Genomic DNA, 27,339 nt, shown 5'->3' on the forward strand with positions numbered 1-27,339 from the left:
GGGCTGGTAGTATTTTGTTTGCAAAGTCCAATATTGCTTTATGTACTTGAACTAGATTAATTATATATTGTAGGCTCTGGCTCACTTCTCTAACAGTAGGAGTAGTCAATTCTAAGGTTCATGAGTCTCCTGAAAAGAGACAGAGCAGTAACTAAACTCAGGTCCCCTCAACCCTCACTGCAAAACCCAGCATTCCTTAGCTCTCCATAGAAAGAAAACTAAAACTCTATGCATCCTGAGTAGTATATCTTGCAGGAATGTGGAAACAAGATGTTATGGAAAGCAAGGACTCAACTATGAAGACTGGTGAGGGCTGGATCAAACCAGTCTGTGCCAAGATGGCCATCAATGCTGACCTTTCCCCAACTTTTTTCCCTCATTATAATACTAAAGGTGGAAATTTCACATGCTAATTAGACATGTGAGACACGAAGAAGCATGACCTTTAAGTGCACAGACGTCAAGAATTCCCGACCTTGGGGTGCCTGGGTGGTTCAGTGGGTTAAAGACTCTGCTTTTGGCTCAAGTCATGATCTCAGGGTCCTGAGATCCAGTCCCCCATCAGGTTCTCTGCTCAGCAGGTAGCCTGCTTCCCCCTGCCTCTCTGCCTACTTGTGATCTCTCTCGGTCAAATAAATAAAATCTTTAAGAAAAAAAAATCATGGCAGATGTATCTGAAGTCCTACAGATGTATCTGAAGTCCTGTTTATCCCCTGTCCCAATCCATCCTGACTTTTACACCCCCCCCCAATACTATCATGGTGCATATCCGCATATCCATCCAGTTCATTTTCTATACTTAATACATGTATTTTTTCCATTATCAGTATATACTGTGATTCTGTTAAATTTACATAAGTCATTTCACAGTGCACATAATTGTCATGTTGCTATTTATAACTTTTTAAATAAAGATTTTATTTATTTATTTGACAGAGACACAGCGAGAGAGGGAACACAAGCAGGGGGAGTGGGAGATGGAGAAGCAGGCTTCCCGCAGAGCAGGGAGCTCCACGGCCCACTCGATCCCAGCATCCCGGGATCAAGACCCCAGCTGAAGGCAGACGCCCAACGACTGAGCCACGCAGGCGCCCGCTACTTACAACTTTTAAAAGCTATCAAATGTTGATACATGTAGGACTCAGTTTTTTTTTTTTTTTTTAATATTTTATTTATTTATTTTGACAGAGAGAGATCACAAGCAGGCAGAGAGGCAGGCAGAGAGAGAGGAGGAAGCAGGCTCCCTGCCGAGCAGAGGAGCCCGATGTGGGACTCGATCCCAGGACCCTGAGATCATGACCTGAGCCGAAGGCAGCGGCCCAACCCACTGAGCCACCCAGGCGCCCAGGACTCAGTTTTAATTGTCGTAACATTTTATCATAGGAACATAACACGTTTTATTCATGTATGTTTTATTGCACATTTTCACAGTGAAACAGGCTTAAACATGAATTTGTATTTTTTTTTAAGATTTTTAATTAATTTATTTGACAGACACAGATCACAAGTAGGCAGAGAGACAGGCAGAGAGAGAGGAAGGGAAGCACGCTCTCTGCTGAGCAGAAAACCCGATGCGGGGCTTGATCCCAGGACGCTGGGATCATGACCTGAGCCGAAGGCAGAGGCTTTAACCCACCGAGCCACCCTTGTGCACACCTGTAAGAGTTTCTTTATTCTTTTACACATGAAGTTGCTGGATATAAAATGCATATTTAGAATCTCACCCAAAGTGGCTGTTCTAATTTTACACTCCCAAATGACATCTTTATAGTTTACGTTTCTCAGACTCCTTTTTCTGGAAATGGTCAGATTGTAACATTTACCACAGTTTTCAAGTAGTGGTATGAACAGATAATTTCAGTGTAACAGTGCATGCAAACAAAGGGCGGGAGGAGGCATGATGTAGCAGAGGAGACTTTGAAGGGGTTCACTGTACTGTTTTGAGCGCCCTATTTTTACTCTTTGGATTCCCTCAGCGTGTTAACGAATAATAATAGAGCGAGCGAGCACACTGCGAGCGCACGTGGAGAGCCCCACACTACGCTAGAAGATCAAATCCGACTCCCAGCGATGGCGCACTCCAGCCCTAGCACAGTGGTACGACCCGGCCGCGGCTTCCCCCCGCGGTGCAGGTTGGTTGCGTCCCCGTACGCCGGCGCAGGCGCCCACATCCGCTCAGAGAGCGCGACTCCTCCCCGCCGAGCCTCAGCCTCGCGCGCGTGCCCGACCGCCGCCGCCGCCGCCGCCGCCGCCGCCGCCGCTGCCGTCGTCTCGCCCCCCCCGCCCCCCCCGCCCCGCCGCTCCTGACGCGCAGCGGACGCTCGCGACCCGCAGCGCCCCGGAGGAGGGGCTCGGCAGAGGGGCGCCGGCCGGTCGGTGAGTACCTGCCGTCTCCGCTCACCTCCAGCCCGCCCTCTTCCCGCCTCCTTTTCTCTCTGCCGGCGGCCACGGCCTGCTTCTCACCTGGAGAGGCTCCTCTAACGCGGGGTAGAGCCCTCTCGGTGCAGAGGCGGACCTCTCCGGACACAGGGGTGGGCCCTTTGGGCAGTCGGATGGCCCCGAGGATGTTGGGTTGGCGTCTCCGGACGCCCGGGTGGGCCCTTCGGGACGCCTCAGGAAGCTGGCGAGCGCCTCCGGACGCGGCAGTGGGCCCTTTGGGACATCGGGGTAGCCCTTGGGGACTTCGCTGGGCGACTTCTGACGCCGTGGTGGGCTTCCGCCCCCCAGTTCCAGGCCTGCCCACTTTGCACCGGAGGTGCGGCCTTTATCCTCCCGGACCAGGCGCTCCTTCGTTATTTCTCGTGAGCCGATGAGCTCTGGTCCCCACCGGTCCCTCGAAAGCGTCTTCCTCACGCTGAGCACCCCGGGAGGAGGTTCCGTTTTCGCCGTCCCACCCCCCCCGCGGGGCCCCATACCGGAGGACAGGCCACGGGCACTGGGCCCCTCCGCCTCCTCCGCCTCACGCCCCCCCCCCCCCCCCCCGCCAGGCTACTGTTTTATTGCGGAGTGATCCTTCTGTTATTGGTCCAGAAAAATATACTTTGTTTGGAAATCCTTATTATTTGCCACTTTCCACTCCAACAGAACTGCTGTTTCCTTCTGTACGATGACTGGGTTTCCAGCCTATTACTCGTACGCATTTATTTAATCTTGACACTTTTTTGAGATAGGTACTATTATCCTCAGTTTATAGATGAGGTAACTGAGAATGGAAGACCGATCTCATAAGCGGTAAAGCTGCCTTGAATCCAGGCAGCTTGACTCTAATGTTCTTGTATTTAGTCACTATAGCATACTAAGATATAAGCATTGTCCAGGAAAAAGCGAGAGTTTTATGCTTCTGTCTTTATTTTTTCCTGTTGGGAGGCAGTGAGTGCCATGTAGATGAGTCAAAGAATGTATTTTTGGAGTCAGGCATATCGAGCTGCAGTTCTGTCAACATAACCATTTACCAACCTAGTAAGAACTTACTAATTGTTTGATTTTGAATAAGTTTACAAACATGTAAAATAGTGATAAAATCTTTAAAATAACAATTAGTGATAAAAATAGTGATACCTACCACAATAGAGTTATTGGGAGGATAACCTTATAATGCGTGTGGGATACCTAGAATAGTGTCCCAGGACTCAGTAAATGACTATGATTGAATTATTACTCAAAATATGTTTGGATTTTGTTACACACTTGTCCTGAGGTTGAGTATAAAGTGGGAAGTAGAGAATTGTGCGTGTGCCTGTCTGCGTGTAAAGGCATTTACCTTTTTTATTTTATGTACTTATGTATGTACATTTATTTATTATTGGCACAAAAAGGTGTTTGTTTTTTTTTAAGATTTTATTTATTTATTTGACAGAGACCACAAGTAGACAGAGAGGCAGGCAGAGAGAGGAAGGGAAGCAGGCACCCCGTGGAGCAGAGAGCCCTATCCCAGGACCCTGGGATCATGACCTGAGCTGAAAGCAGAGGATTTAACCCACTGAGCACCCAGGTGCCCCCAAAAAGGTGGTTTTATTTATTTATTTATTTATTTTTAAAAGATTTTATTTATTTATTTGACAGAGAGAGATCACAAGTAGGCAGAGAGGCAGGCAGAGAGAGTGAGAGGGAAGCAGGCTCCCTGCCGAGCAGAGAGCCCGACGTGGGACTCGATCCCAGGACCCTGAGATCATGACCTGAGCCGAAGGCAGTGGCTTAAACCACTGAGCCACCCAGGTGCCCCAAAAAGGTGGTTTTATTAAAGCATAGGACAGGATCTTTGGTTAAAAGAGCTGCCAGGGGCGCCTGGGTGGCTCAGTGGGTTAAGCCGCTGCCTTCGGCTCAGGTCATGATCTCAGGGTCCTGGGATCGAGTCCCGCATTGGGCTCTCTGCTCAGCAGGGGGCCTGCTTCCCTCTCTCTCTCTCTCTGCCTGCCTCTCTGCCTACTTGTGATCTCTTTCTGTCAAGTAAATAAATAAAATCTTAAAAAAAAAAAAAAAAAAGAGCTGCCACATTTACTTTTTTTTAAATCCAGGAAGCAACGGGTCACCTGGGTGGCTCAGTTGGTTAAGCGTCTGCCTTGGGCTCAGGTCATGATCTCAGGGTCCTGGGATAGAGCCCTGCATCACATTACGTTTTGGGAGGGAGGAAGTCTGCTTCTCCCTCTCCCTCTGACCCTCCTGCATGCTTCTGCTCTCTCTGTCTCTCAAATAAATAAATAAAATGTTTTAAAAAATAAACCAAGGAAACAAGCTCTTGAAATCAGATGGTAGTGTTTGCTACCAAATTTCTTGAGTAGTGACTTACTGAGTAGCATATCGTCAATCATTCATGAAGATTTGTTAAGGTCCCTATATCCCCAAGCTTTTGAAGTGATTTTGACATGTTTGGTAGGTAGAATGTCAAAATTTTAAGTTATTTTTTCAGCGATTGTTCTTCAGATAGATCAAGATGATAGATACGCTGAAAGAAAATGACAAATAACCCAAGTTGGGGTTACTAAAAATGCTACCTGTGAGATAAATAACAAGTCTCATTATTGTGTCACTTTTCCTGTTTGTGCATTCTTTTAGAGACATTTTGTTCCTGTCTTGATTAAAGATGAGGCTGTTGGCCTCTAAACTCAATTCTTTCTTCAGAGTTAGTGGTAATTCATTCTTTAGCCTCAGTTCAAGTACTTGAAGATAAGCCATTATTTTAGTGAGTTCTTCATTTTTAAGGGTGGCAACTTAAATAAATAGTAGCCGCACTATATGCTGGTCAGCTTGTTTAAATTGGTCAAGCAGTGCCTTGTTTTTACTCTTAGAATTACTATGTGGTTAAATCTCATGAAGCACTGAATTTTGGAGTCTATAATCTGTGGGGGGCCTCTACTTAATGCTTCTTACCAGTCGCTTATCTGCTTAATTCTTTGAAAACCCACTTTGAGATTGCAGGTGGTTCTGTGCTACAGAGAAGGGTAGAGTTTTTATTTGTGTATCTTAAAGAAATTACATATATTTGGTGGTGTAGCTACTCTTGATATCAGATTTGAGCATTTTGGTTTAAATAGCTCTAGGGTACAGAAGACATTTAATAAGATGAAAACTATTCCATGGAAGCTGTTTTCCTGGGGCACTATGATTCCTTTAGAATTCCCCCAAACTGACTCCGACTTCTAAGTCTTACCTATGCTATTCAACCTATAATAATTTTATCCTTTTGTGTCTTTATGTTGTATTAAAAATTTTAAATATATACATTATACTGTTCATTCAGCATGCATTTTTTATTATTAATTTGAAAACATAAACTTGTAGGGGAAGGGGAGAGCAGCAGTTTCCTCACTGAGCAGGGAGCCCAACCCGGGGGCTGGATCCAAGGACCCTGAGATCATGACATGAGCTGAAGGCAGCTGCTTAACCAACTGAGCCATCCAGGTGCCCTCATTCAGCACATACCATACACAGGCAGCAGTTTTAGTTAGAAGAGGTGTAGGGGCGCCTGGGTGGCTCAGTGGGTTAAAGCCTCTGCCTTCAGCTTAGGTCATGATCCCAGGGTCCTGGGATCGAGCCTCACATCGGGCTCTCTGCTCTGCAGGGAGCCTGCTTCCTCCTCTGGGGCGCCTGGGTGGCTCAGTGGATTAAGCCGCTGCCTTCGGCTCAGGTCATGATCTCAGGGTCCTGGGATCGAGCCCCGCATCGGGCTCTCTGCTCCGCAGGGAGCCTGCTTCCTCCTCTCTCTCTGCCTGCCTCTCTGCCTACTTGTGACCTCTCTCTCTGTCAAATAAATAAATAAAATCTTTAAAAAAAAAAAAAAAAAAGAAGAGGTGTAAAGAAGTCATGAAGTATTGGAGTCAGGAGACAGAATTCAGGTGCCTCCTTTGTGACTTCTGACAAGTTACTTTTCTGAACTTATGCTTACTGGTAATAATTATACATACTTCTTGGATTTTTGTGAAGATTAATTAATTAAAAATATTTGGGACCCTTGAATTGCCATGTGAATTTTAGGATCAGTTTGTTAATTTACACACACACACCCAACTAGGATTTTTTTGGTATTGCATTGAATCCGTATATCAGTTTAAGGAGCAGTAGTACTATCTTTTTTTTTTTTTTCCATTTTATTTATTATTTCAGCGTAACAGTATTCATTCTTTTTGCACAACACCCAGTGCTCCATGCAAAACGTGCCCTCCCCATTACCCACCACCTGTTCCCCCAACCTCCCACCCCTGACCCTTCAAAACCCTCAGGTTGTTTTTCAGAGTCCATAGTCTCTTATGGTTCGCCTAGGAGCAGTAGTACTATCTTAAGTCTTGATCCTTGAACACGGATGTTTTTCATTTATTTAGAGTTTCTCTTATTTCTTTAAAAAATGTTTTAGGGGTGCCTGGGTGGCTCAGTGGTTAAAGCCTCTGCCTTCGGCTCAGGTCATGATCTAAGGGTCCTGGGATAGAGCCCCACATCAGGCTCTCTGCTCAGCAGGGAGTCCACTTCTCCTTCTCTCTGCCTGCCTCTCTGTCTGTTTGTGATCTTTGTCTGTCAAATAAATAAATAAAATGTTTAAAAAATGTTTTATAGTTTTCAGGGTATAAGTTTTGTATGTCTTCTGTTAAAGCTATGACTAAGTATTTTAGTCCTTAGGATGCTATTATAAATGGACTTGTTTTCTTAATTTCATTTTCAGATTGCTCAATGCAAATGTATAGGAATACAGTTAGTTTTGTTTTGATTTTGTATCCTGCAGCCTTGCTGACTTGTGTATTCTGATAGTTTTTTTATTGTATTTCTTAGAATTTTCTTTTTTTTTTTTAAAGATTTTATTTATTTATTTGACAGACAAAGATCACAAGTAGGCAGAGAGAGGCAGGCAGAGAGAGAGGGGGAAGCAGGCTCCCTGCTGAGTAGAGAGCCTGATGCAGGGGAGGGCTCCATCCCAGGACTCTGGGATCATGACCTTAGCCGAAGGCAGAGGCTTTAGCCCACTGAGCCACCCAGGTGCCCCTTTATTTCTTTTTGTCTTGCTCTTTTTGCCCATTTGCTCTGGCTAGAACCTCCACTATAATGTTGAATAGAAGTGCTGAGAGTGGGCAAGCTTGTTTTGGATCCGATCTAAGGGAAAGCTTTCAGTCTTTGACCATTAAGTATAATGTTAACCATGAGTTTTTGATAGATACTTTTTATCAGGTTGAGGAAGTTTTCTTCTATTCTTAGTTTGCTTAGTGTTTTTATCATGAAGAGGTATTGAGTTTTGTCACATGCTCTTTCTGTGTATATTAAGATAATCATGTGGTTTTTGTCCTTTATTCTGTTGAAAATGGCGTAATACATTGAGTTTCAGATCGTAAACCAACCTTGCCTTCCCTTGATACATCTTAGTCATGGTATATAATTCTTTTTATATAATATTGGATTAGGTTTGTTAGTATTTTATTGATGATTTTTGCATTTATATTTATAGCATATTGGGTTTCTTGTTTTATTTTTCTTTTGTCTTAAAGATTTTATTTTTATTTTATTTTATTTTTAAAGATTTTTATTTATTTGATGGAGAGAGATCACAGGTAGGCAGAGAGGCAGGCAGAGAGAGAAGGGGAAGCAGGCTTGCTGCTGAGCAGAGAGCCCGACGTGGGGCTCGATCCCAGGACCCTGGGATCCTGGGATCATGACCCGAGCCGAAAGCAGAGGCCCCAACCTACTGAGCCACCCAGGTGCCCCAAGATTTTATTTTTAAATACTCTCTGTACCCAACATGGGGCTCAGACTTAAAACTGTGAGACCAAGGGTAACATGTTCCAGCAACTGAGCTAGCCAGACCCTCTTGGTTTCTTGTTGTTGTTTTTTTTTTGTTTTTTTTTTTTGTTTTTTGTTTTTGTCTGGTTTTGGTATCAACTGGTCAGGTAGAATGAGCTGAGAAGTGTTTCCCGACTTTTTTTTTTTAAGTTGTGAAAGATGGTTACTTCTTTAAATGTTCAGTAGAATTCCACAGCAAATCAGAAATGGTAGGACGAGAGTTCAGCTGAAAGGCCTAGGTGCATTTGTATATCTTGTAGGCCTTTGAATTGAGTTTGTAATTGAAGGCCCAAGAGTGAATGCCACTGTGAAGTTTCAAAGTAGGGAGTGAAGGATATTGTGTATAGCATAGTGGTAAATGCTTTTATTTAGTGAGAGGAATAGAAGGAAGAGCAAGGAAAGGATAGGTCAGATCTAGGAGAAAACTCAGTTAAGCAGTGTCACAGACACTAAGTTAGACTGTCATAAAGAAAGGATTTGCCAAGATGGCTAGTGGAATGAAAGCTGAAGAGAGGTATATGGATTTGGTGTCGAGGAGATCTTTGATGATCCTAAAAGGAGAGCAGATTCAGATTATATAACATTAGAAGAGAAGAGGGTGATAAATGGACACCATGGATATGGAATGTGCTCTTTAAAATTGATGTCAAAACTTCAAATTCTCTCCAGAGTTTAAAAGTTTAAAGAAAAATAAAAGTAATGTGTGCTCATGGTTCAAAATTCAAATAGTAGGAATATGTCTGTCTTCCATCTATCTCTCAAATTCTTTCTCACACTTTTGGCAATTTCTTGTGTAACCTTACAGATGGATTTTAAAACAAAAGACTGTGTGTGTGTGTGTTTTAATTTACACAAGTAAAATAATACTAAACATGCTCTTCTGCCTTTTGGCAGAAATTGAGTGCTTTGGAAATTTATAGTGTGTGTCAGTGTATAGCTTCTGAGTAAAACATTTGATGATAAAGCAAAGGAGAGAAAATTTTATTGGTGATAGGGTTGAGGGAACTTATTTTTAGGCTCAGGAAGTCTTGATAATGTTTATAGCAAGGGAATAGAGTGGATCTAAAAGGAACTTACATATACAAAGGGTTGGGAGGAACTTAATGGGAAAGACTTGAAGACAGAGGTCCCTTTAGTGATCAGTGAAAAATCAGAAGTCCGTTAGTGATCAGTGAAAAATCAGTTGGCTTGGTTTTTCTCTCCAGGAATCTTGATACCTGGGGCAAGAAGTACACAACAAGTAGTAGTTTCCCAAGGTTAGGGGATTTAGAGATCCCGTTGAAGTGGCTGACGATGGGACCCAGAGTTGGTAACAAGTTATGAGAGGCAAAATTGTGATTTCTTTTTCTAGTGTTGAGTACAATTCTGACTGATAATTGGTTTCCTTAGTTTAAACCCTACTTTTCTACATTTTAAAGTAGGTGATACTTAGAAAAAGTATTTAAGTTACTTAAATGAACAGCCTGCAAAAGGCTTTTAAGTGTTTTTTAGTTAACAAAAAGTTTTTCCTAAAAATCGTTTTTGAACTAGAGATGAGAGCTGAAGGTTGTAAATTGATTAATTTCTGGTTTTGATGGCCTGAGAAAAATTTATCGATGCTGATTTTTTTTAATCTTCTGCACAAAAGGTGTCATGCTATTATTTACTATTTTTTTTTTTTTAAAGATTTTATTTATTTATTTGACAGAGAGAGAGATCACAAGTAGGCAGAGAGGCAGGCAGAGAGAGAGGAGGAAGCAGGCTCCCTGCGGAGCAGAGAGCCCGATGCGGGGCTCGATCCCAGGACCCTGAGATCATGACCTGAGCCGAAGGCAGCGGCTTAATCCACTGAGCCACCCAGGCGCCCCTATTATTTACTATTTTTTCCTTTTTCACTTATTGGTGCACGTCTTGGAAATTTTTCCATGAGATTATGTACAGCTGACCCTTGAACAATACAGAAGTTAAGCATGTGACACCCCATGCAGTTGAAAATCTGTGTACAACTCTTGACTCCTCAAAAACTTTACTTACAGCCTGCTGTTGACTGGAAGACTTACTGATAACATAAACAGCCAATTAAAACATATTTTGTATGTTATGTGTATTATATACTATATTCTCACAATAAGATAAGCTGACAATAAGAAAATGCATTAAGAAAATAACATAAAACATGTTTATTGGATGTCTGGATGGCTTAGTCAGTTAAGCATCCTACTCTTGATTTTGGCTCAGGTCATGATCTTGGGTTCCTGGGTTTGAGCTTAGTGGGGAGTCTGCTTGTCTTTCTCCCCACCCCTCCACTTATGCACACACGCTCTCTCAAATAAATCTTAAAAAAATATATTTATGGTACTGTACTGTAAGAAAACCCACATATAAGCGGACCTGCACAGTTCAAACCCACATTGTTCAAAGTTCAACTGCATATGCCTTTGCTGTTTTCTTTTTTTTAATTGTAGCAAAATATACATAATTTACCAAATACATAAAATTTTACCAAATATACTCAAAACTTACCATTTTAAGTGTACAGTTTGTTGGTATTAAGTACATTCACATTGTCATTCAGCCATCAACACTATCCATTTCCAGAACTTTTTTCATCTTCCTAAACTGAAACTCTACCCATTAAACAATAACTACACATCCTTCCTTTCTCCCAACCTATGGCAACCACCATTCTGCTTTCTGTTCTATGAATCTGATTACTTTAGTTATCTCATGTAAGTGGAATTGTACAGTATTTGTCCATTTGTTTCTGACTTAACTACATAAGCGTAATGTCTTCAAAGCTTACCCATTTTCTAAAAAGATTTTATTTACTTATTTGACAGTGTGCTTGCACAAGCAGAGAGTGGCAGGCAGAGGGAGAGTGGGGCTTGATCCCAGGACCCTGGGATCATGATCTGAACTGGAGGCAGATACTTAACCTACTGAGCCACCCAGGTGCCCGAAGTTTGTTCATGTTGAAGCATATGTCAGAGTTGCCTTCTTTTTTTGAGGCTGAATAATATCTGCTGTATGGATATATCATATTTTGTGTCTGTCAGTGGACATTGAGTTGTTTCTACTCCTTGCTATTGTGAATAATGCTGCTGTGAATGTGGGTGTACGAATATGTTTGAATCCCTGCTTTCACTTCTTTTGTGTATATAATTGGAAGGGAAATTGCTGGATCATATGAAAATTCTATTTTTAATATTTTGAGGAATTGCCATACTAATTTCCATAACAGCTGCACCATTTCCCATTCCTCCTACCAGTGTTCAAGGGTTCCAGTTTCTCTGCATCCTCTCTAACACTTGCTGTTTTCTGTTTTCTGGACAGTAGCCATCTGAAGGAGTGAGAGGTGGTATCTTGTGTTTTTGATTTGTAGTTCCCTAGTGAGTAGTGATATAAGCATCTTTTCATGCATTTATTGGTCATTTGAATATCTTCTTTGGTGAAATGTCCTTTGCCCATTCAAATCCTTTGCCCATTTTTTAATTGGGTTGTTTTTTGTTATTCAGTTTCAGGAGTTTTTTATATAGTCTTGGTATTAACCTTTTACCAGATAAACAGTTTGCAAATTTTTTACCAATTTTGTGGGTTGCTTTTTCACTTTATTTTTAGTGTCCTTTCATGCATAAGATTTTAAAATTTTGTCATAGTCAGTTATTTATTTTTGTTGTTGCCTGTTCTTTTAGTGTCATACCCAAGAAATCATTGCAAAATCCAATGTCAGTTTTTTTCCTTTGGAAATTTAATCACCTTGGATTCATGAGATTAAGTCATCATTCTCAACTATATATACTGCTAATGCTGGAGAATCAGTAACTCTTCACATGTAGTAAAGAAGAATTAGAGATGAGAAAGATGGGTACATGGTAAGAGCAGAAGGAGCAAATGTGTTTGAAATAGGATTAAAAGGGATAGACTTAGAATTTTAGAGGTATGCAGTTATAGTTAGATTTTTCTTGTGAGAGCTATGCTATTCAGTAAAACAGCGCTGGTATTATCAAGCATTTGTTATCACAGGTGACAAAAATTGGTTTGTATTTATAATTTTAATCTTGAAAACGATGAATTCAGTTTTTTTTTTTTTTTTTTAGATTTTATTTGAGAGCGAGAGAGCGAGTGAGAGAGAGAGAGAGAAAGAGAACACAAGCTGGGGTTGGGGAGGGGCAGAGGGAAAGGGACAAGCAGACTCTGGCTGAGCAGGGAGCCAACACAGGGCTCATTCCCAGAACTCTGGGATCATGACCGAGCCAAAGGCGGATGCCTAACTGACTGAGCCACTCAGGTATCCCTCACTTTGTTATTTTTTTGTTGGGTTCAGAAAATATTTTGACACCTCGATTAAAAAAAGCTTCTTCAGTAATTTATTCGGGGTGCCTGGGTGGCTCATTGGGTTAAAGCCTCTGCCTTCAGCTTGGGTCATGATCCCAGGGTCCTGGGATCGAGCCCTGCATCGGGCTCTCTGCTCAGCGGGGAGCCTGCTTCCTCCTCTCTCTCTCTGCCTGCCTCTCTGCCTACTTGAAATCTCTGTCTGTCAAATAAATAAATAAAATCTTTAAAAAAAAAAAAAGAAATCTTTTCCAAATTAAAAATACAGAATCCTTTGAGATGAGAGATTTAAGAGACTCTGAAAGGTTAATTGTAACCTTACCACTCTACCAGAGTTGCCCCTAAGCCTCTTTGTGTCTCTACTTCTTTTTAATTTTGACAGGGACATTTAACTTCTGTCTGAATATATTTCAGATTCCTGAATAACAAGCACACTGTATTTGTCTTTTTCCCATCTTCTGTGCCTTTCCAAATCCAGTTTGTTTATTCATATACTCATTTGGTTATTAAAGTATTAAATCACTTATTCAGTAACATTTATTAAAAGCTAAGCTCCGAGCTAAATGCTGGGATTCCGGTGTGAATAAGAAACAGTTTTTGTCTCTGTAACTTTACACTTTCCTAAGGAAATAAGATTGTAACCATCATAAAAACCCATACAGTTCTTCAGCATCCTACTCAAAGTCCACCTCCAGCAAGGCCTTTCCCAACTTACCCAACCTAGCTGAGCCAGGCCCCATCTTTTTGTGAACTACTATGGCATATATTGTTTGTGTTACATAATTACAGGTATCTTCTTCACAGCAATGGAATTGAATAAACTATCACGAAAATAGTCTTAACATCTTTTTGCCTTCGATTCTTTCTTAGCAGTTTAATGTGTTATTTTATTTAAATAGCCAATTAATTTAGGCAGCCAAAAATCAGTCTTTTCATTAGATTCCATTTGTATTGCCTTTGTACAACACGATGTCATGTGAAGTTTTAAGAGGTGCCTGGGTGGTTTAGTTGGTTAAGTGTCCGACTCTTGATTTCAGCTCGGGTCATAATTTCGGGCAGGTGGGATTGGACTGCAAGTCGGGCTCTGTACTCAGTTGGGATTCTGCTTGAGATCTCTTCCTCTCTGTCCCTCTCCCTGCTTGCACAAGCACAAGGCTTGTGTGCTCTCTCTCTCTGTCTCTTTCTCAAATAAATCAGTTTTTTTAAAAAAGATTTTATTTATTTAAAAAAAAAAAACACCTGTATAGAAATGGAGGAAAAAGACCTTCCTAAGGTCTTTTTAAAACCACAAAAAATGTGTATGAATGCCATAAAAATATACATAGTCTGAATAAATATGCACCATAAACTAAAAAAAAAAAAAAAATTATGTATTTATTTGACAGAGAAAGAGAGAGCACAAGTAGGGGGAGAGGCAGAGGGAGAAGTAGACACCCCGCTGAGCAGAGTGCTAGATGTGGGGCTTGATCCCAGGATCCTGGCTTCATGACCTAAGCTAAAGGCAGACACTTAACTAACTGAGCCACCCAGGTGCCCCTTAAGTAAATAAATCTTTAAGAAAAAATAAAGTTGCAGTCTTTGTAAATGATCCTAATTTTCATTTAGGAGGAGAGAAGAAATAAATGGGTAAGTGAAGAACAGAATAATAATTTTGAAATAGAAAAATAAATATCTACTTCTGTGTTAGATGATATGATGATAAACAATGGAGATATAACTGCAAAAACAGGCTTTATATGTTTGTAATGCATTGACTTCACATTTTTCTTATTCTAGAATATTGTAATTTCAGCCAAAAATTTAGGTCTTAATTTTACTAGATTTACTGTGTAAAACAGGTAAAGGCAGCTGGAGAGTGTTAGGTTTGAGATGTTTGATGTGTTTTTATGTTTTTTAATGTATTCAGCCACTCTGAGTCTTTTAATTAGAGAATTTAGCCTGTTTACATTTGAAGTATTTATTGGTAGCTGTGTACTTACTGCCTTTTGTGTGTGTGTGGCTTTGTGTTAGTTGTTTTCTGGCTCCTTTGTAATTCCTCTCTTCCTTCTTTTCTTGCTCTCTTTCTTTGTGATTTGATGATTTTCTCTTGTGGTATATTTAGATTCCTTTATCTTTTATGTATCTACTACAGGTTTTTGTTTTGTGATTGTCATGAGGCTGACCTAAAACAATGTATAGCAGTCTATTTTAAGTTGCTAGAGAACTAAGTTTGAACTTACTATAAAGCTCTACATTTTTACTCTTCCTACATCATCTTTCAAAAAAATTATTTATTTATTTTAAGAGGGGAGGGGCAGAGGCAGAGACTCTCTGCTGAGCATGGAGCTAGATGCAGGGCTTGTTCCCACTGCCCCGAGATCATGTGCTGAGTTGAACCAAGAGTTGGATGCTCAACTGACTGAGCCACCCAGGTGCCCCCAACATCTTGTGTGTCCCTTAACAAATTATTGTAGTCATTTTCTTTCCTATTTTTATGTAAGAAAATGACTACATTTTCTTTCCTATTTTTAAGATTTTTTCCTTGTGTCTTTTGATACCTTAATTATAATGTGTCTTGGTGTGGATTCCTTTGGGTTTATCTTTTTTAGAACTCTCTGGACTTCCAGGTTAGGGAAGTTTTTATCCATTATTTCTTCAAATAATTTTCTTGCCCCTTTTGTTCCCTCTTTTGGGACCTCTATAATATGAATATTGGTCAGCTTGATGTCCTATAAGTTCTTTAATGTATCCACTCATTTTTCATCTTTTTTCTTTTGCTGCTCTAATTGAGTTCCACTGATCTGTCTTCAAGTGCAGTGATCCTTTCTAATTCATTTAATCTAATGTTGAAGCTCTCTCCTGTATTTTTCAGTTCAGTTATTGTATTCTTCAGTAATGTGACTTCTATTTGATACTTTTATATTTTTAATTTTTTAATTAAAATTCTTACTTTGTTTATCCATTCTTCTGAACACAGGAAGCAATTTTATGATGATTATTTTATTTTTTTTAGGAGTAAATACCAAATATTTATTTCTTTTGTGTGTTTTGTTTAGAGGTTTTTTTAAAAAAAATAACATATAATGTATTATTTGTTTCAGGGGTACAGGTCTGTGATTCCTCAGTCTTACACAATACACAGTTCTCACCATAGCACATACCCTCCCAAATGTCCATCACCCAGCCCTCCGATTCCCCCACTCCTCTTCCCTCCAGCAACCCTCCAGTTTGTTTCTGAGGTTAAGAGTCTCTTATGGTTTGTCTCCCTCTCTGGTTTTGTCTTGTTTCATTTTCCTCTCCCTTCCCCTATGATCCTCTACCTTGTTTCTCAAATTCCACGTTTAAGTGAGATCATATGATATTTGTCTTTCTCTGACTTATTTCACTTAGTATAATACTCTCTAGTTCCATCCATGTTATTGCAAATAGCAAGATTTCTTTTTATTTCAATGGCTGCGTAATATCCCATATACCACTTCTTCTTTATCCATTCATCTGTCAATGGATATCTGAGCTCTTTCCATAGTTTGGCTATTGTGGACAGTGCTGCTATAAACATTGGCGTTCAGGTGCTCTGTCGGATCACTGCATTTGTATTTTCGGGGTAAATACCCAGTAGTGCAATTGCTGGGTTGTAGTATAGCTCTGTTTTCAGCTCTTTTGAGGAACCTTCATACTGTGTTCCAGAGTGGCCATACCAGCTTGTACTCCAACCAGCAGTGTAGGAGGGTTCCTTTCTCCGCATCCTCACCAACATCTGTCGTTTCCTGACTTGTTAGTTTTAGCCATTCTTACTGGTGTGAGGTGTTATCTTATTGTGGTTTTGATTTGTATTTCTCTGGTGCCGAGTGATGTTGAGCACTTTTTCATGTGTCTGTTGGCCATTTGGATGTATGACCATTATTTTAAACTCCTTTGTGAGGTAAATCACTTACCTCTCTTTCATTAAGGTGTTTTTCTGAACTTTTATCTAGTTCTTTTTTTTGGAACATATTACTCTTTTTTTTTTTTTTTTCATTTTCTTTACTCTCCATATTGGTTCTGTGCATTAGATAAAGACAGCAACTCTTGGAGCCATAAAAAAAAAAAAAGCAATCTTGTGATATGCTACATGAAATAGGTCAGTCAGAGAAAGATAATTATCTTTTGATCTCACTGATATGTAGAATTTAAGAAACAAGGCAGAGGATCATAGGGAACGAGAGGAAAAAATGAAATAAGATGAAACCAGAGAGGGACACAAACCATAAGACACTTTTTTTTTTTTAAAGGTTTTTTATTTATTTATTTGACAGTGAGAGAGGGAACACAAGCAGGGGGAGTGGGAGAGGGAGAAGTAGTGTTCCCACATAGCAGGGAGCCCGCTATGTGGAGCTCAGTCCCAGGACCCCGGGATCATGACCTGAGCCAAAGGCAGACGCTCAACGACTGAGCCACCCAGGCGCCCCACCATAAGAAACTCTTAATCTTGGGAAACAAACTGAGGGTTGCTGGAGGGGAGGGGGGTTGGAGGCTGAGGGGCTGGAGGATAGACCTTGGGGAAGGTATGTGTTATAATGAGCACTGGGTATTATATAAGACTGTGATGAATCACAGACCTATACCCCTGAAACAAATAATAAATTGTATGTTAATTAATTGAATTTAAATTAAAATAGTTGAGAAAAAAAAAACCAAACCAGCAGCTCTCTGAGTTTTGAAAGAATGGTCTTATATGGGAAATGAACCTTATCTTTTAACCTTGCCTGGCATTTAGCTCTCTCTCAAATGTTTGTGGTTATCCAAGCAGCCTACTATATTTTTAGTGGCTCCCAGCACTTGAAGGTATGCAGAGAACTGTCAGTGTCCCAAATGGGAGGAACTTAATTACCACCTAGATTAAGGCTGATTGAAAGCCAGACTCTTGGGCTGTAGCTTTTGAAGTAAACAAATATACAAAGTCCTGCAGGACTCTCAGCATAAGCCCTGGTGGCCACCAGAAGCAGGTGATCTGGGAGTATGACCTGGAAAGCAGTCACACAAGGGTACAAACTCCTTTCTAGGAGATACTGGCGAGCTTGAGTGAGGCAGAGGGAGATGCAAAGATGATTCCTGCTGGCCTCTGTCTTTGAAATACTTAAGTAGGCACCTATGTATGTTGAATTAGATGCCTGCCTCTCAGGCTGATGCTTTAAGATAAGCAAAGAAGCCTTTTTCACAGAAAGTCTGGGTGCTTTTCACTTGACTGCCTTTGTGCTAAGCTCTGGGGTGCATGAATTTTCATGTCAGCTTTTTGAGAATTGCTTTTCAATTCCTTTTAGTTTTGGGAGTGTTGTAGATGCAAGCTCTGTTGGCTTTCAAAGCTAGAAGTTTAGGGGGCTTATTTCTCAGGTAAGTCTTAAAAGTTGTGGTGCCGGATATGGGGTTCAAACCTGTCTCTCTTCAGGGAGAAGCTTCTGTGTTGAGTTACCTCTCCATTTTAGGTTGTAGTGCCTGGGGTGGGGTTTTTGATAGTCTCTTAACCTTACCTACTTTCTTTAATGTGGTTTCCCTCTCATTTGTGAATGGGATGCTCTGCCAGGTTTTAGGTTTATGTTAGAGTTGTTGCTTGTTTATTTGTAGATTTGGTGTGTCCATAGGAGGAGGTTAATTCAGAATCTTCCAGTGTCACCTTGAACTGGACTCTTCCTTCAATAGTACTTTTACGTTTTCATTTGCAAGTCTTGCACTTATTTGTTAAATTTATTCCTAAGAATTTTATTATTTTTGATGCTATTAGCAATTGAATTTTATTTTTTCTTATTTTTTAAAGATACTACTTTATTTTATTTTTGAGAGGGAGAGAGTGTGTGTGTGAGTCGGCAGGAGGGCGGGCAGAGAGAGAGGGAGAGAGAGAATCTTTATCAGGTTTCACCCCCAGTGTGGAGCCTGACATGGGGCTTGATCTCATAACCCTGAGATCATGATCTAAGCTGAAATCAAGTGTCAGATGGCTAACTGACAGAGCCACTCAGGTGCCTTTAAAGATTTTATTTTATTTAAAGATTTTATTTTAAGTAACCTCTACACCCAGCGTGGGTCTTGAACTCAAGACCCTGAGATCAAAAGTCAGATGCTCCACCAACTGAGCCAGCCAGGTACCCCGAGAAATGGAATTTTTAAAATTTCCTTTTTGGATTATTTATTGCTCGTAGATAACAGTACAGTTGATGTTTTGAATATTGACTGCATGGCACAGGCTTTTTGAGCTTCTTCATTAGTTACAGTTTTTCAGTGGAGTCCTTGGTGTTTCTTATTTTTATTTTTTTGTTTTTGTTAAAGATTTATGAATTTATCTTAGACAGTGAGAAAGAGCACCAGCAGAGGGAGGAGGAGGGACAGAAGGAGAGAGAGAATCCCCAAGCTAACTCCCTGCTGAGTGTGGAGACCAGTGCAGGGCTTGATTCCAGGACCCTGGGACGATGACCCCAGCTGAAATCAAGAGTTGTACGCTTAACCGATTGAGCCACCCAGGCTCCCATTTTTAGTGTTATTTATTTATTTATTAAAAGATTTTATTTATTTATTTGACAGAGACATCAAGAGAGGAAACAAGCATGGGGAGTGGGAGAGGGAGAAGCAGGCATGGAACCTCTGTCTCAAATAAATAAAGAAATCTTTAAAAACAACCAGTTATCTAAGTTAATGTTTAAGGAACGAGGATAAATTGTTGTATTATTTCTGGGGCGCCTGGGTGGTTCAGTGAGTTAAAGCCTCTCTGCCTTCGGCCTAGGTCATGATCCCAGGGTCCTGGGATCGAGCCCTGCATCGGACTCTCTGCTCAGCGGGGAACCTGCTTCCCCCTTCGCTATGCCTGCCTCTTTGCCTGCTTGTGATCTCTGTCTGTCAAATAAATAATAAAATAAAATCTTTAAAAAAAATTGTTGTATTATTTCCATTGAAATGTCCCTACAGAAATGACATATTTCCAGATACAATTTCTTAAATAGAAAAATTACTATTTTAATGAGTAGTGGAAATGTTCAGAAGTCATTTTACTTCTTTTAGATGGAAACCTTTTTCTGTTAAATGACTAAGTTACAGATAGCATCTGGAAAACTTAGACTCTTGAGTAAATTACTTACCCTGTGTTTTCAGACAAAAGAATGCCACGGAGAAAGAAAAAAGTTAAAGAAACCTCTGAAGCTCAGAACCTGGAGAAGAAAGATGCAGAAACTGCCAGTTCTGTCAGTCTGAAGAGGAAACGGAGACTTGAAGATGCATTCATTGTGATATCTGATAGTGATGGAGAGGTCAGTATTCTGAAGAGTAGAGCTCTAGGTCTCAAACTATGCCTTCTCCATGACTGGTTTGTTTTGGAGCTATACCTTAATGCCAGCTTGCCAGAGCATGCAGTTGTTTGTTTGTTTTAAAGATTTATTTATTTGTTTGTTTGAGAGACAGAGAGTGAGAGAGCATGAACAGGGTGAGAGGCAAAGGGAGAAGCAGACTCTCTGCCGAGCAGGGAGCCCATTGAGGGGCTCAATCCCGGGATTCTGGGATCACAACCTGAGCTGAAGGCAGACGCTTAACTGATTGAGCTTCCTAGGTGCCCCAGAGCATGCACTTTTTTATTCAGCATCATTTTGATTTGTAAATGGAATTAAGAATTACTTAAAGTTATCATACTGTTTGGCTGAGGATGGATCATAGTTCCTCAGTTTTGTAATATTTTAACCCAAGGTGGTATTTTTAAACTATCAGAGTAATGTAAGTCAGATGTAAATGTTAATATTTATGTGTCTAGAAAGTGAGAGAAAGAGAATGTAAATGTTATTAAGTGTCTAGATATACTCTGTTCGGTGTGGTAGCTGTGAGTCACCTGTAGCTATTTAAATTTGAATTAATTAAAATTAAATAAATCTGTTCCTCTGTTGGACCGTTACATTTCAAGTGATCAAAGCCATGTGAGTCTGGTGTTTGTTGTATTAGACAGCACAGTAATAGAACATTTCCCTCATTATGGAAAGCTTTATTGGACAGTGCTGCTTTAACTCTTAACACCTGTCCTTTATTCCTTTTTTCCATTTCTTTATTAGAGATTTCCCCTTGTCTGTAGGTCACATTCAGGAAAGCAGTGAACTAAGTCATTGTTTTTTCTTCCAAGTTCACTTATTTTTTTACTTCATCTTATAACGCATTTGGTAGTAAAGCTACTCACTGTCTTGTTGTGAAGCTCAGAATTATCTTTAATTCATTCCTCTTTTTTTTTCTTAAGATTTTATTTATTTATTAGAAAGATTGGGTGAGTATGTGGGGGTCGGGGCGCAGAGTGAGAGGGGGAAGGAAACTCCCTGCTGAGCAGGAGGTAAGTGCAATGTGGTGCTTGATCCCTGGACTCCGAGATCATGACCTGAGCTGAAGACAGACACTTAACTGACTGAGCCACCCAGGTTCTGCACTTTTTGTTTAAGTCCCCATCATCGATTTCACCCAAATCCACGCTCCCCCGCCAGCCTTACCTCTGGTAACTATCAGTTTGTTCTCTATAGTTAAAAGAGTCTGTTTCTTGGTTTCTCTCTCTCTTTCTCTCTCTTTTTTTCTCCTTTGCTCATTTGTTTTATTTGTTAAATTCTGCATATGAGTGAAATCACATGGTATTTGTCTTTTTGTGACTGACCTTTTTCACTTAGTGTTATACTCTTTAGCTCTATGTTACTGTAAATGGCAAGATTTTGCTCTTTTCTATGGCTGAATAATATTCCATTGTGTATATATGTGTGTATGTATCACATGTTCTTTATTTATCTGTTGATGGACACTTGAGCTGCTTCCATCATTTAGCTCTTGTTAATAGTGCTGCTGTGAACACAGGGGTGCATATATCCCTTTGAAGTAGTGTTTTTGTATTTTCGGATAAATACCCAGTAGCATATGATTACTGGATTGAAGGATAGTTTTATTTTTAACTTGTTGAGGAACCTGTATATTGTTTTCCATAGCATCTGCACCAGTTTGTATTCCTACCAACAATACAAGAGGGTTGCTTTCTTTCCACATCCTTGTCAGCACTTGTTTCTTGTGCTTTGGATTTTAGCCATTTTGATAGGTGTGAAGTGATATATATCATTATAGTTTCTGTTCTGTATTTCCCTGATAACAAGTGATGCTGAGCATCTTGTCATTTCTTTGTTGGCCCTCTGGATGTCTTCTTGGAGAAATGTCTGTTCATGTCATCTGCACATTTTTTAATTGGATGATTTGGTGTTTGGGTGTTGAGCTGTATCAGCTTTATATATTTTGGATACCTAACCCTTTATCAGATAAATCATTTGCAAATATCTTCTCCCATTCAGTAGGTTGCCTTTTAGTTTTATTGATTTTTTTCTCTTGCTGTGCAGAAACTTTTTTTTTTTTTTAAAGATTTATTGATCTATTGAGAGAGATAGAGTGTGCTCATGAATGGGAGAAGGGACAGAGGGAGAGAATATCCAAATAGACTCCCGCTGAGTGTGGGGCCTATCCTGGGGCTCGATCCCATGAGCCATGAGATGAGGACCTGAGCTGAAACCAAGAGTTAGATGCCTAACTGAGCCAGGCACTTCTGTGCAGAAGCTTTTTATTTTGAGTAGTCCCCATAGTTTATTTTTCTTGCCTCAGGAGACATATCTAGAAAACTTTTGCTATAGTCTAGATAGATAATGTTAGAGAACCAGTGCCTGCGCTCTCTGCTAGAATTTTTATGGTTTCAGGTCTCGTAGTTTAAGTCTTTAATCTATTTTAAGTTTATTTTTGTCTGTGGTGTAAGAAAATGGTCCAGTTTCATTCTTTTGTATGTAGCTGACCAGTTTTCACAGTACCATTTGTTGAAGAGACTTTTTCCCACTGTATAGTCTTCCCTTTTTTGTTGAAGATTAATTGATCATGTATTTGTGGGTTTGTTTCTGGGTTTTCTGTTTTGTTCCATTGATCTATGTGTCTGTTTTTATGCTAGGGGCCTACTGTTTTGATCACTGCAGCTATGTAGTATAACTTGAAGTCTGGAATTGTGATACCTCCAGTTTTGTTTCTCTTTTTCGATATTGCTTTGGCTATTCATATACAAATTTTAGGATTGTTTGCTTTAGTTCTGTGAAAAATGCTGTTGATATTTTGATGGGGATTGCATTAAATGTGTAGATTGCTTTGGGCTGTATAAACATTTTAACAATGTTTATTTTTCCAACCTATGAGATGGAATGTCTTTCCATTTCTTTGTGTCCTAGTTAATTTCTTTCATCAGTGTTTTATAGTTTTCAGAGTACAGGTCTTTCACTCTGTGGCTAAGTTTATTCCTACATATTTTATTGTTTTTGGTGCAATTGTGAATGGGACCGTTTCCTTAATTTCATTTTCTGCTGCTTTGTTTTAGTATATTTATTAGTATATGGTATAAGTATATAAAGGTAACTAGTATATAGTAATGCAACAGATTTCTGTACATTAATTTTGTATCCTGTGATTTTACTGGATTCATTTATCAGTCCTAGTAGTTTTTTGGTGAGTCTTTAGGGTTTTCTATATATAGTATATTGTCATCTGTAAATAGTGAACGTTTTACTTCTTTCTTACTGATTTGGATGCCTTTTATTTCTTGATGTCTAATTGCTGTGGCTAGGACTTTCAGTACTGTGTTGAATAAAAGTTGTAAGAGTGGACATCCTTGTTTTGTTTCTGACCTTAGGGGAAGCTCTCAGTGTTTCCCCATTGAGTATGATGTTAACTCTGGGTTTTTCGTATAAGGCCTTTATTATGTTGAGATATGTTCCCTTTACACCTACTTTTTTGAGGGTTTTTATCATGAATGGATGTTGTACTTTGTGAAATGCTTTTTCTACATATTGAAATAATCATATGGTTTTTACATTTACATAAAATGTAAATCATAGTTTTAAAGATTAAATTAAATTAAATTTTAAAGAGAACTATAGCAAGAGAGGGAACACAAGCAGGGTGAGTGGATGGGGGAGAAGCAGGCTTCCTGCTGCAGGGCCCAATCCTAGGACCCTGGGATCATGACCTGAGCTGAAGGTAGGCGCTTAAGGTCTGAGCCACCCAAGCACCTGGTAAATCATAGTTTTAAAAAATAATCTGAACACCCGTATTTACTATCTTAGAAGTCCTCTTGACTTAGTATGACCCCTCACCTGTTGTATCCCTTTCCACCCATCTAGAGGTAACCACTGTATTTGTTTCAGTTTTCCATGCTTTTTTAATAGTTTTACCACATTTATGTGTACACGTAGGGGCATCTGCTTGGCTCAGTCTGTTAAACATTTGCCTTTGGTTCAGGTCATGATCTCGGGGTCCTGGGATCGAGCCCTGTGTGGGGCTTCTGACTCATCAGGGAGTCTGCTTTTCCCTCTCCCTCTGCCCCTCCCCACTGCTCATGTATTCTTTTACTCTCTCTCTCAAATAAATAAAACCTTAAAAAAAACCCCACAGTACATTTATATTAAAAAACAGTCTCAGTGGTTATATGCTTTTACCAGTATTTTTCAATAATCATTTCTCTGAAGACTTGGAGTTTTATCTTTATTGTAAACTAAAATCTTTTCTATAAATGGGTTTGTTTTTGGATTTTCTGTTTTGTTCCATTGATCCATTAAAGATTTTTGAAATAGTAGTTCTGTTGATTATCTTGGGTTTTTTAGGTAGGCACTTATACCTGCTAATAATGATTATTTTCTCCTTTCCTTTCTAATATTTATACCATGTTTTTGTTTCATTACATTGACTATATCTTCCAGAATAATATTGATTGATTTCAGTGATTGAATACCTCTTTTTTTTGACTTGAAATTGATTGTAAACTATTCAGATATTTTGCTCTTTGTTTCATATTTCTATTCTTTATTATGTTTCAGAAATATTCTTTTTTTTTTTTTTTAAAGATTTTATTTATTTATTAGAGAGATGGAGAGAGAACACAAGTAGGCAGAGCAGCAGGCAGAGGGAGAAGGAGAAGCAGGCTCCCCCGCTTAGCAGGGAGCCCGATGTGGGGCTCGATCCCAGGACCTGGCGATCATGACCTGAGCTGAAGGCACCCGCTTAACCGACTGAGCCACCCAGGGGCCCCAAGAAATATTCTTTAATTACTTATATAATATTAGTATTTTTAAGAATAGATATTTAATCAGATGCCTTTTCATTATCTAACAAGATGATGTTTTATTTTTCTCCTTTAACCAGTTAATATGTATTAATATATTTTCTAATTTTGGCACATCTTTGCAATCTGGAGTGAATCTTACTTGGTCATGATGTATTACGTTAACATATTCCTGATCCTTTTCATGTTTTAGTGTCTGAAATGGTTACCCTCCTTCATTTTAGTATTTTTCTTTTTCTGTCAGTTTGGTTAGAAGTTTATTATTGATCTTAAAAAGAACCATGAAGAACTTCTTTAGCATTTCTTTTAGAGCAAGTCTGTTGATGACAAATTGCTTTAGCTTCTATAGCTGAGAATGTCTTTATTTTTTTATTTTTATTTTAAAAAATATTTTATTTATTCATTTGACAGAGAGAGACAGCAGGAGAGGGAACACAAGCAGGGAGAGTGGGAGAGGGAGAAGCAGGCTTCCTGCTGAGCGGGGAGTCCAATGTGGGGCTCGATCCCTGGACCCTGGGATCCTGACCTGAGCTGAAGGCAGATGCTTAACAACTGAGCCACCCAGGTGCACTAAGAATGTCTTTATTTCACCTTATTCCTGAGGGATGTTTTTGTTGGAAATAGAATTCTCAGTTGACAGTTCTTTTCATTTTTCACTTTCTGGCTTCCATAGTTTCTGATAAGAAATTCCAAGTTCCTTGATCATTCTTCTTATGTAGTATGCTGTTTTACTCTCATTGCTTTTAAGACTTTTTTCATCACCTTTGGTTTTCAGCACTTTGATTATGGTGTGTCTGGATGTGGATTTCTTTGAATTTATTTCTTTTTGCTAGATTTAGCCATTATTTCTTCAAGTATGTTTTCTACTCCATATCCTTTCTCCTTTTATTTAGGGCCTCAGATAACACAAATTTTATAGTTTCTGATATTGTCCCATGGGTTCCTGAGACTCTTTATTATTATTATTACTTTTTAAAAAAAGATTTTATTTATTTACTTGAGAGAGGGGGCACACAAGCTGGGGAAGGGGCAGAGGGAGAAGCACACTCCCTGCTGAGCAAGGAGCCTGATGTGGGGCTCCATCCCAGAACCTTGGGATCATGACCTGAGCCAAAGGCAGACACTTAACCAACTGAGGCATCCAGGCATTGCTCTCTTTATTATTTTGTAGTTTTTTTTTTTTTCTCTCTGTTGTTTAGGTTGCATGATTTGTAGCTTCAGGTTCTAGGATTTTTTGGTCTGTCATCTCCATTTTTCTCTCTTTTTTTAAAGGTTTTATTTTTAAGTAATCTCTACCACTAACATGGGGCTTGAACTCAATGACCTTGAGGTCAGGAGTTGCATGCTCCTTTGACTGAGCTAGCCAGGCACCCCTCCTTTCAGCTCTTAAGCCCATTCAATGAATGTTTTATTTTGCTTATTGTATTATAACATTTCCATTTATAGCTTTCTTTTTTATAGCTTCTTTTTATCAGTTGAGACTTGTAGTCTTTCCATTTGTTTCAAGAGTGTTTGCCGTAACACAGGCAAACATTTTTGTTTGCACATCTTTTCATGTGCTTATTTGCCATGAATTTTTGTGAAGTATTCAGATCTTTTATGTTTTTGAATGGGGTTGGTTTTCTTATTGTTGAATTTTGAGACTTCTTTATATATTCTAGCTGCAAGTCTTTTTTTTTTTTTTTTTAAAGATTTTATTTATTTATTTGACAGAGAGAGATCACAAGTAGGCAGAGAGGCAGGCAGAGAGAGTGAGAGGGAAGCAGGCTCCCTGCCGAGCAGAGAGCCCGATGCAGGACTCTATCCCAGGACCCTGAGATCATGACCTGAGCCGAAGGCAGCGGCTTAAACCACTGAGCCACCCAGGCGCCCCCTAGCTGCAAGTTAGATATATGCTTTTCAAATATTTTCTCCAAGTTCATGGCTTGTCTTCTCATTCTCAATATTTTGAATACAGATGTTATTAATTAAAATGATGTCTCAATTTGTTCTTGTAGGATTATGTTTTTGATGGTGTATGTTAGGAACTGCTTAACTCAAGTTCACAAAGATTGTCTCTTATGATTTGTTTTAGAAATTTTATCATGTTAGGTGTTACATTTCGATCTATGATCTATTTTTGAGTAAATTTTTATATATGATGTAGTATAACTCCGTGTTCATTTTTTTCCACATCATTTTCAATTTTTTTAGCGCTTTCTTCACTTTACCATCATACCTGTGTTAAAAATCAGTCATGTTTTTATATGTGAATTTACTTCTAGACTTTATTCCACTAATCTTTTAAGTCAGTCTGTCATGCTGCTTTGATTACTTTAACTTTTTGAAACCAAGTAGTGTCAGTCCTCTTTGATCTTTGTTAGAGTCTTTTGGCTATTCTAGTTACTTTGCATTTCTTTCTTTTTTTTTTTTTTTTTTTTAAAGATTTTACTTGTCAGAGAGAGGGAGCGCATACAAGCAGGCAGAGTGGCAGGCAGAGGCAGAGAGAGAGAAGCAGGCTCCCGGCTGAGCAAGGAGCCCAATGTGGGACTTGATCCCAGGACCCTAGGATCATGACCTGAGCTGAAGGCAGTGGCTTAACCCCCTGAGCCACCCAGGCGTCCCGTTACTTTGCATTTCTTCTCTGTTTTTAAAGATTATTTATTTATTTATTTATTTGACATAAATAAATGCCAAATTATTTT

The 27,339-nt window shown here is 39.5% G+C and overlaps 1 protein-coding gene across 2 annotated transcripts in view; it reads left to right on the plus strand.

The window, feature by feature from the left end:
• Positions 1-2,227: 2,227 nt before the first annotated feature.
• Positions 2,228-27,339, plus strand: part of UIMC1 (ubiquitin interaction motif containing 1) — a 133,261-nt gene continuing 108,149 nt past the window's right edge. Inside the window, exons 1-2 of one of the 2 annotated variants that reach the window (XM_045999404.1) lie at positions 2,228-2,376; positions 19,663-19,817. In XM_045999404.1, the coding sequence (XP_045855360.1) occupies positions 19,671-19,817 (147 nt within the window). In that variant the 5' untranslated portion in view covers positions 2,228-2,376; positions 19,663-19,670. Of the gene's footprint in view, positions 2,377-19,662; positions 19,818-27,339 lie in introns of those variants that run through there. The other variant, XM_045999405.1, reaches the window with a different exon arrangement.

Source organism: Meles meles, chromosome 3 (assembly GCF_922984935.1).
Source record: "Meles meles chromosome 3, mMelMel3.1 paternal haplotype, whole genome shotgun sequence".
Lineage (NCBI taxonomy): Eukaryota > Metazoa > Chordata > Mammalia > Carnivora > Mustelidae > Meles > Meles meles.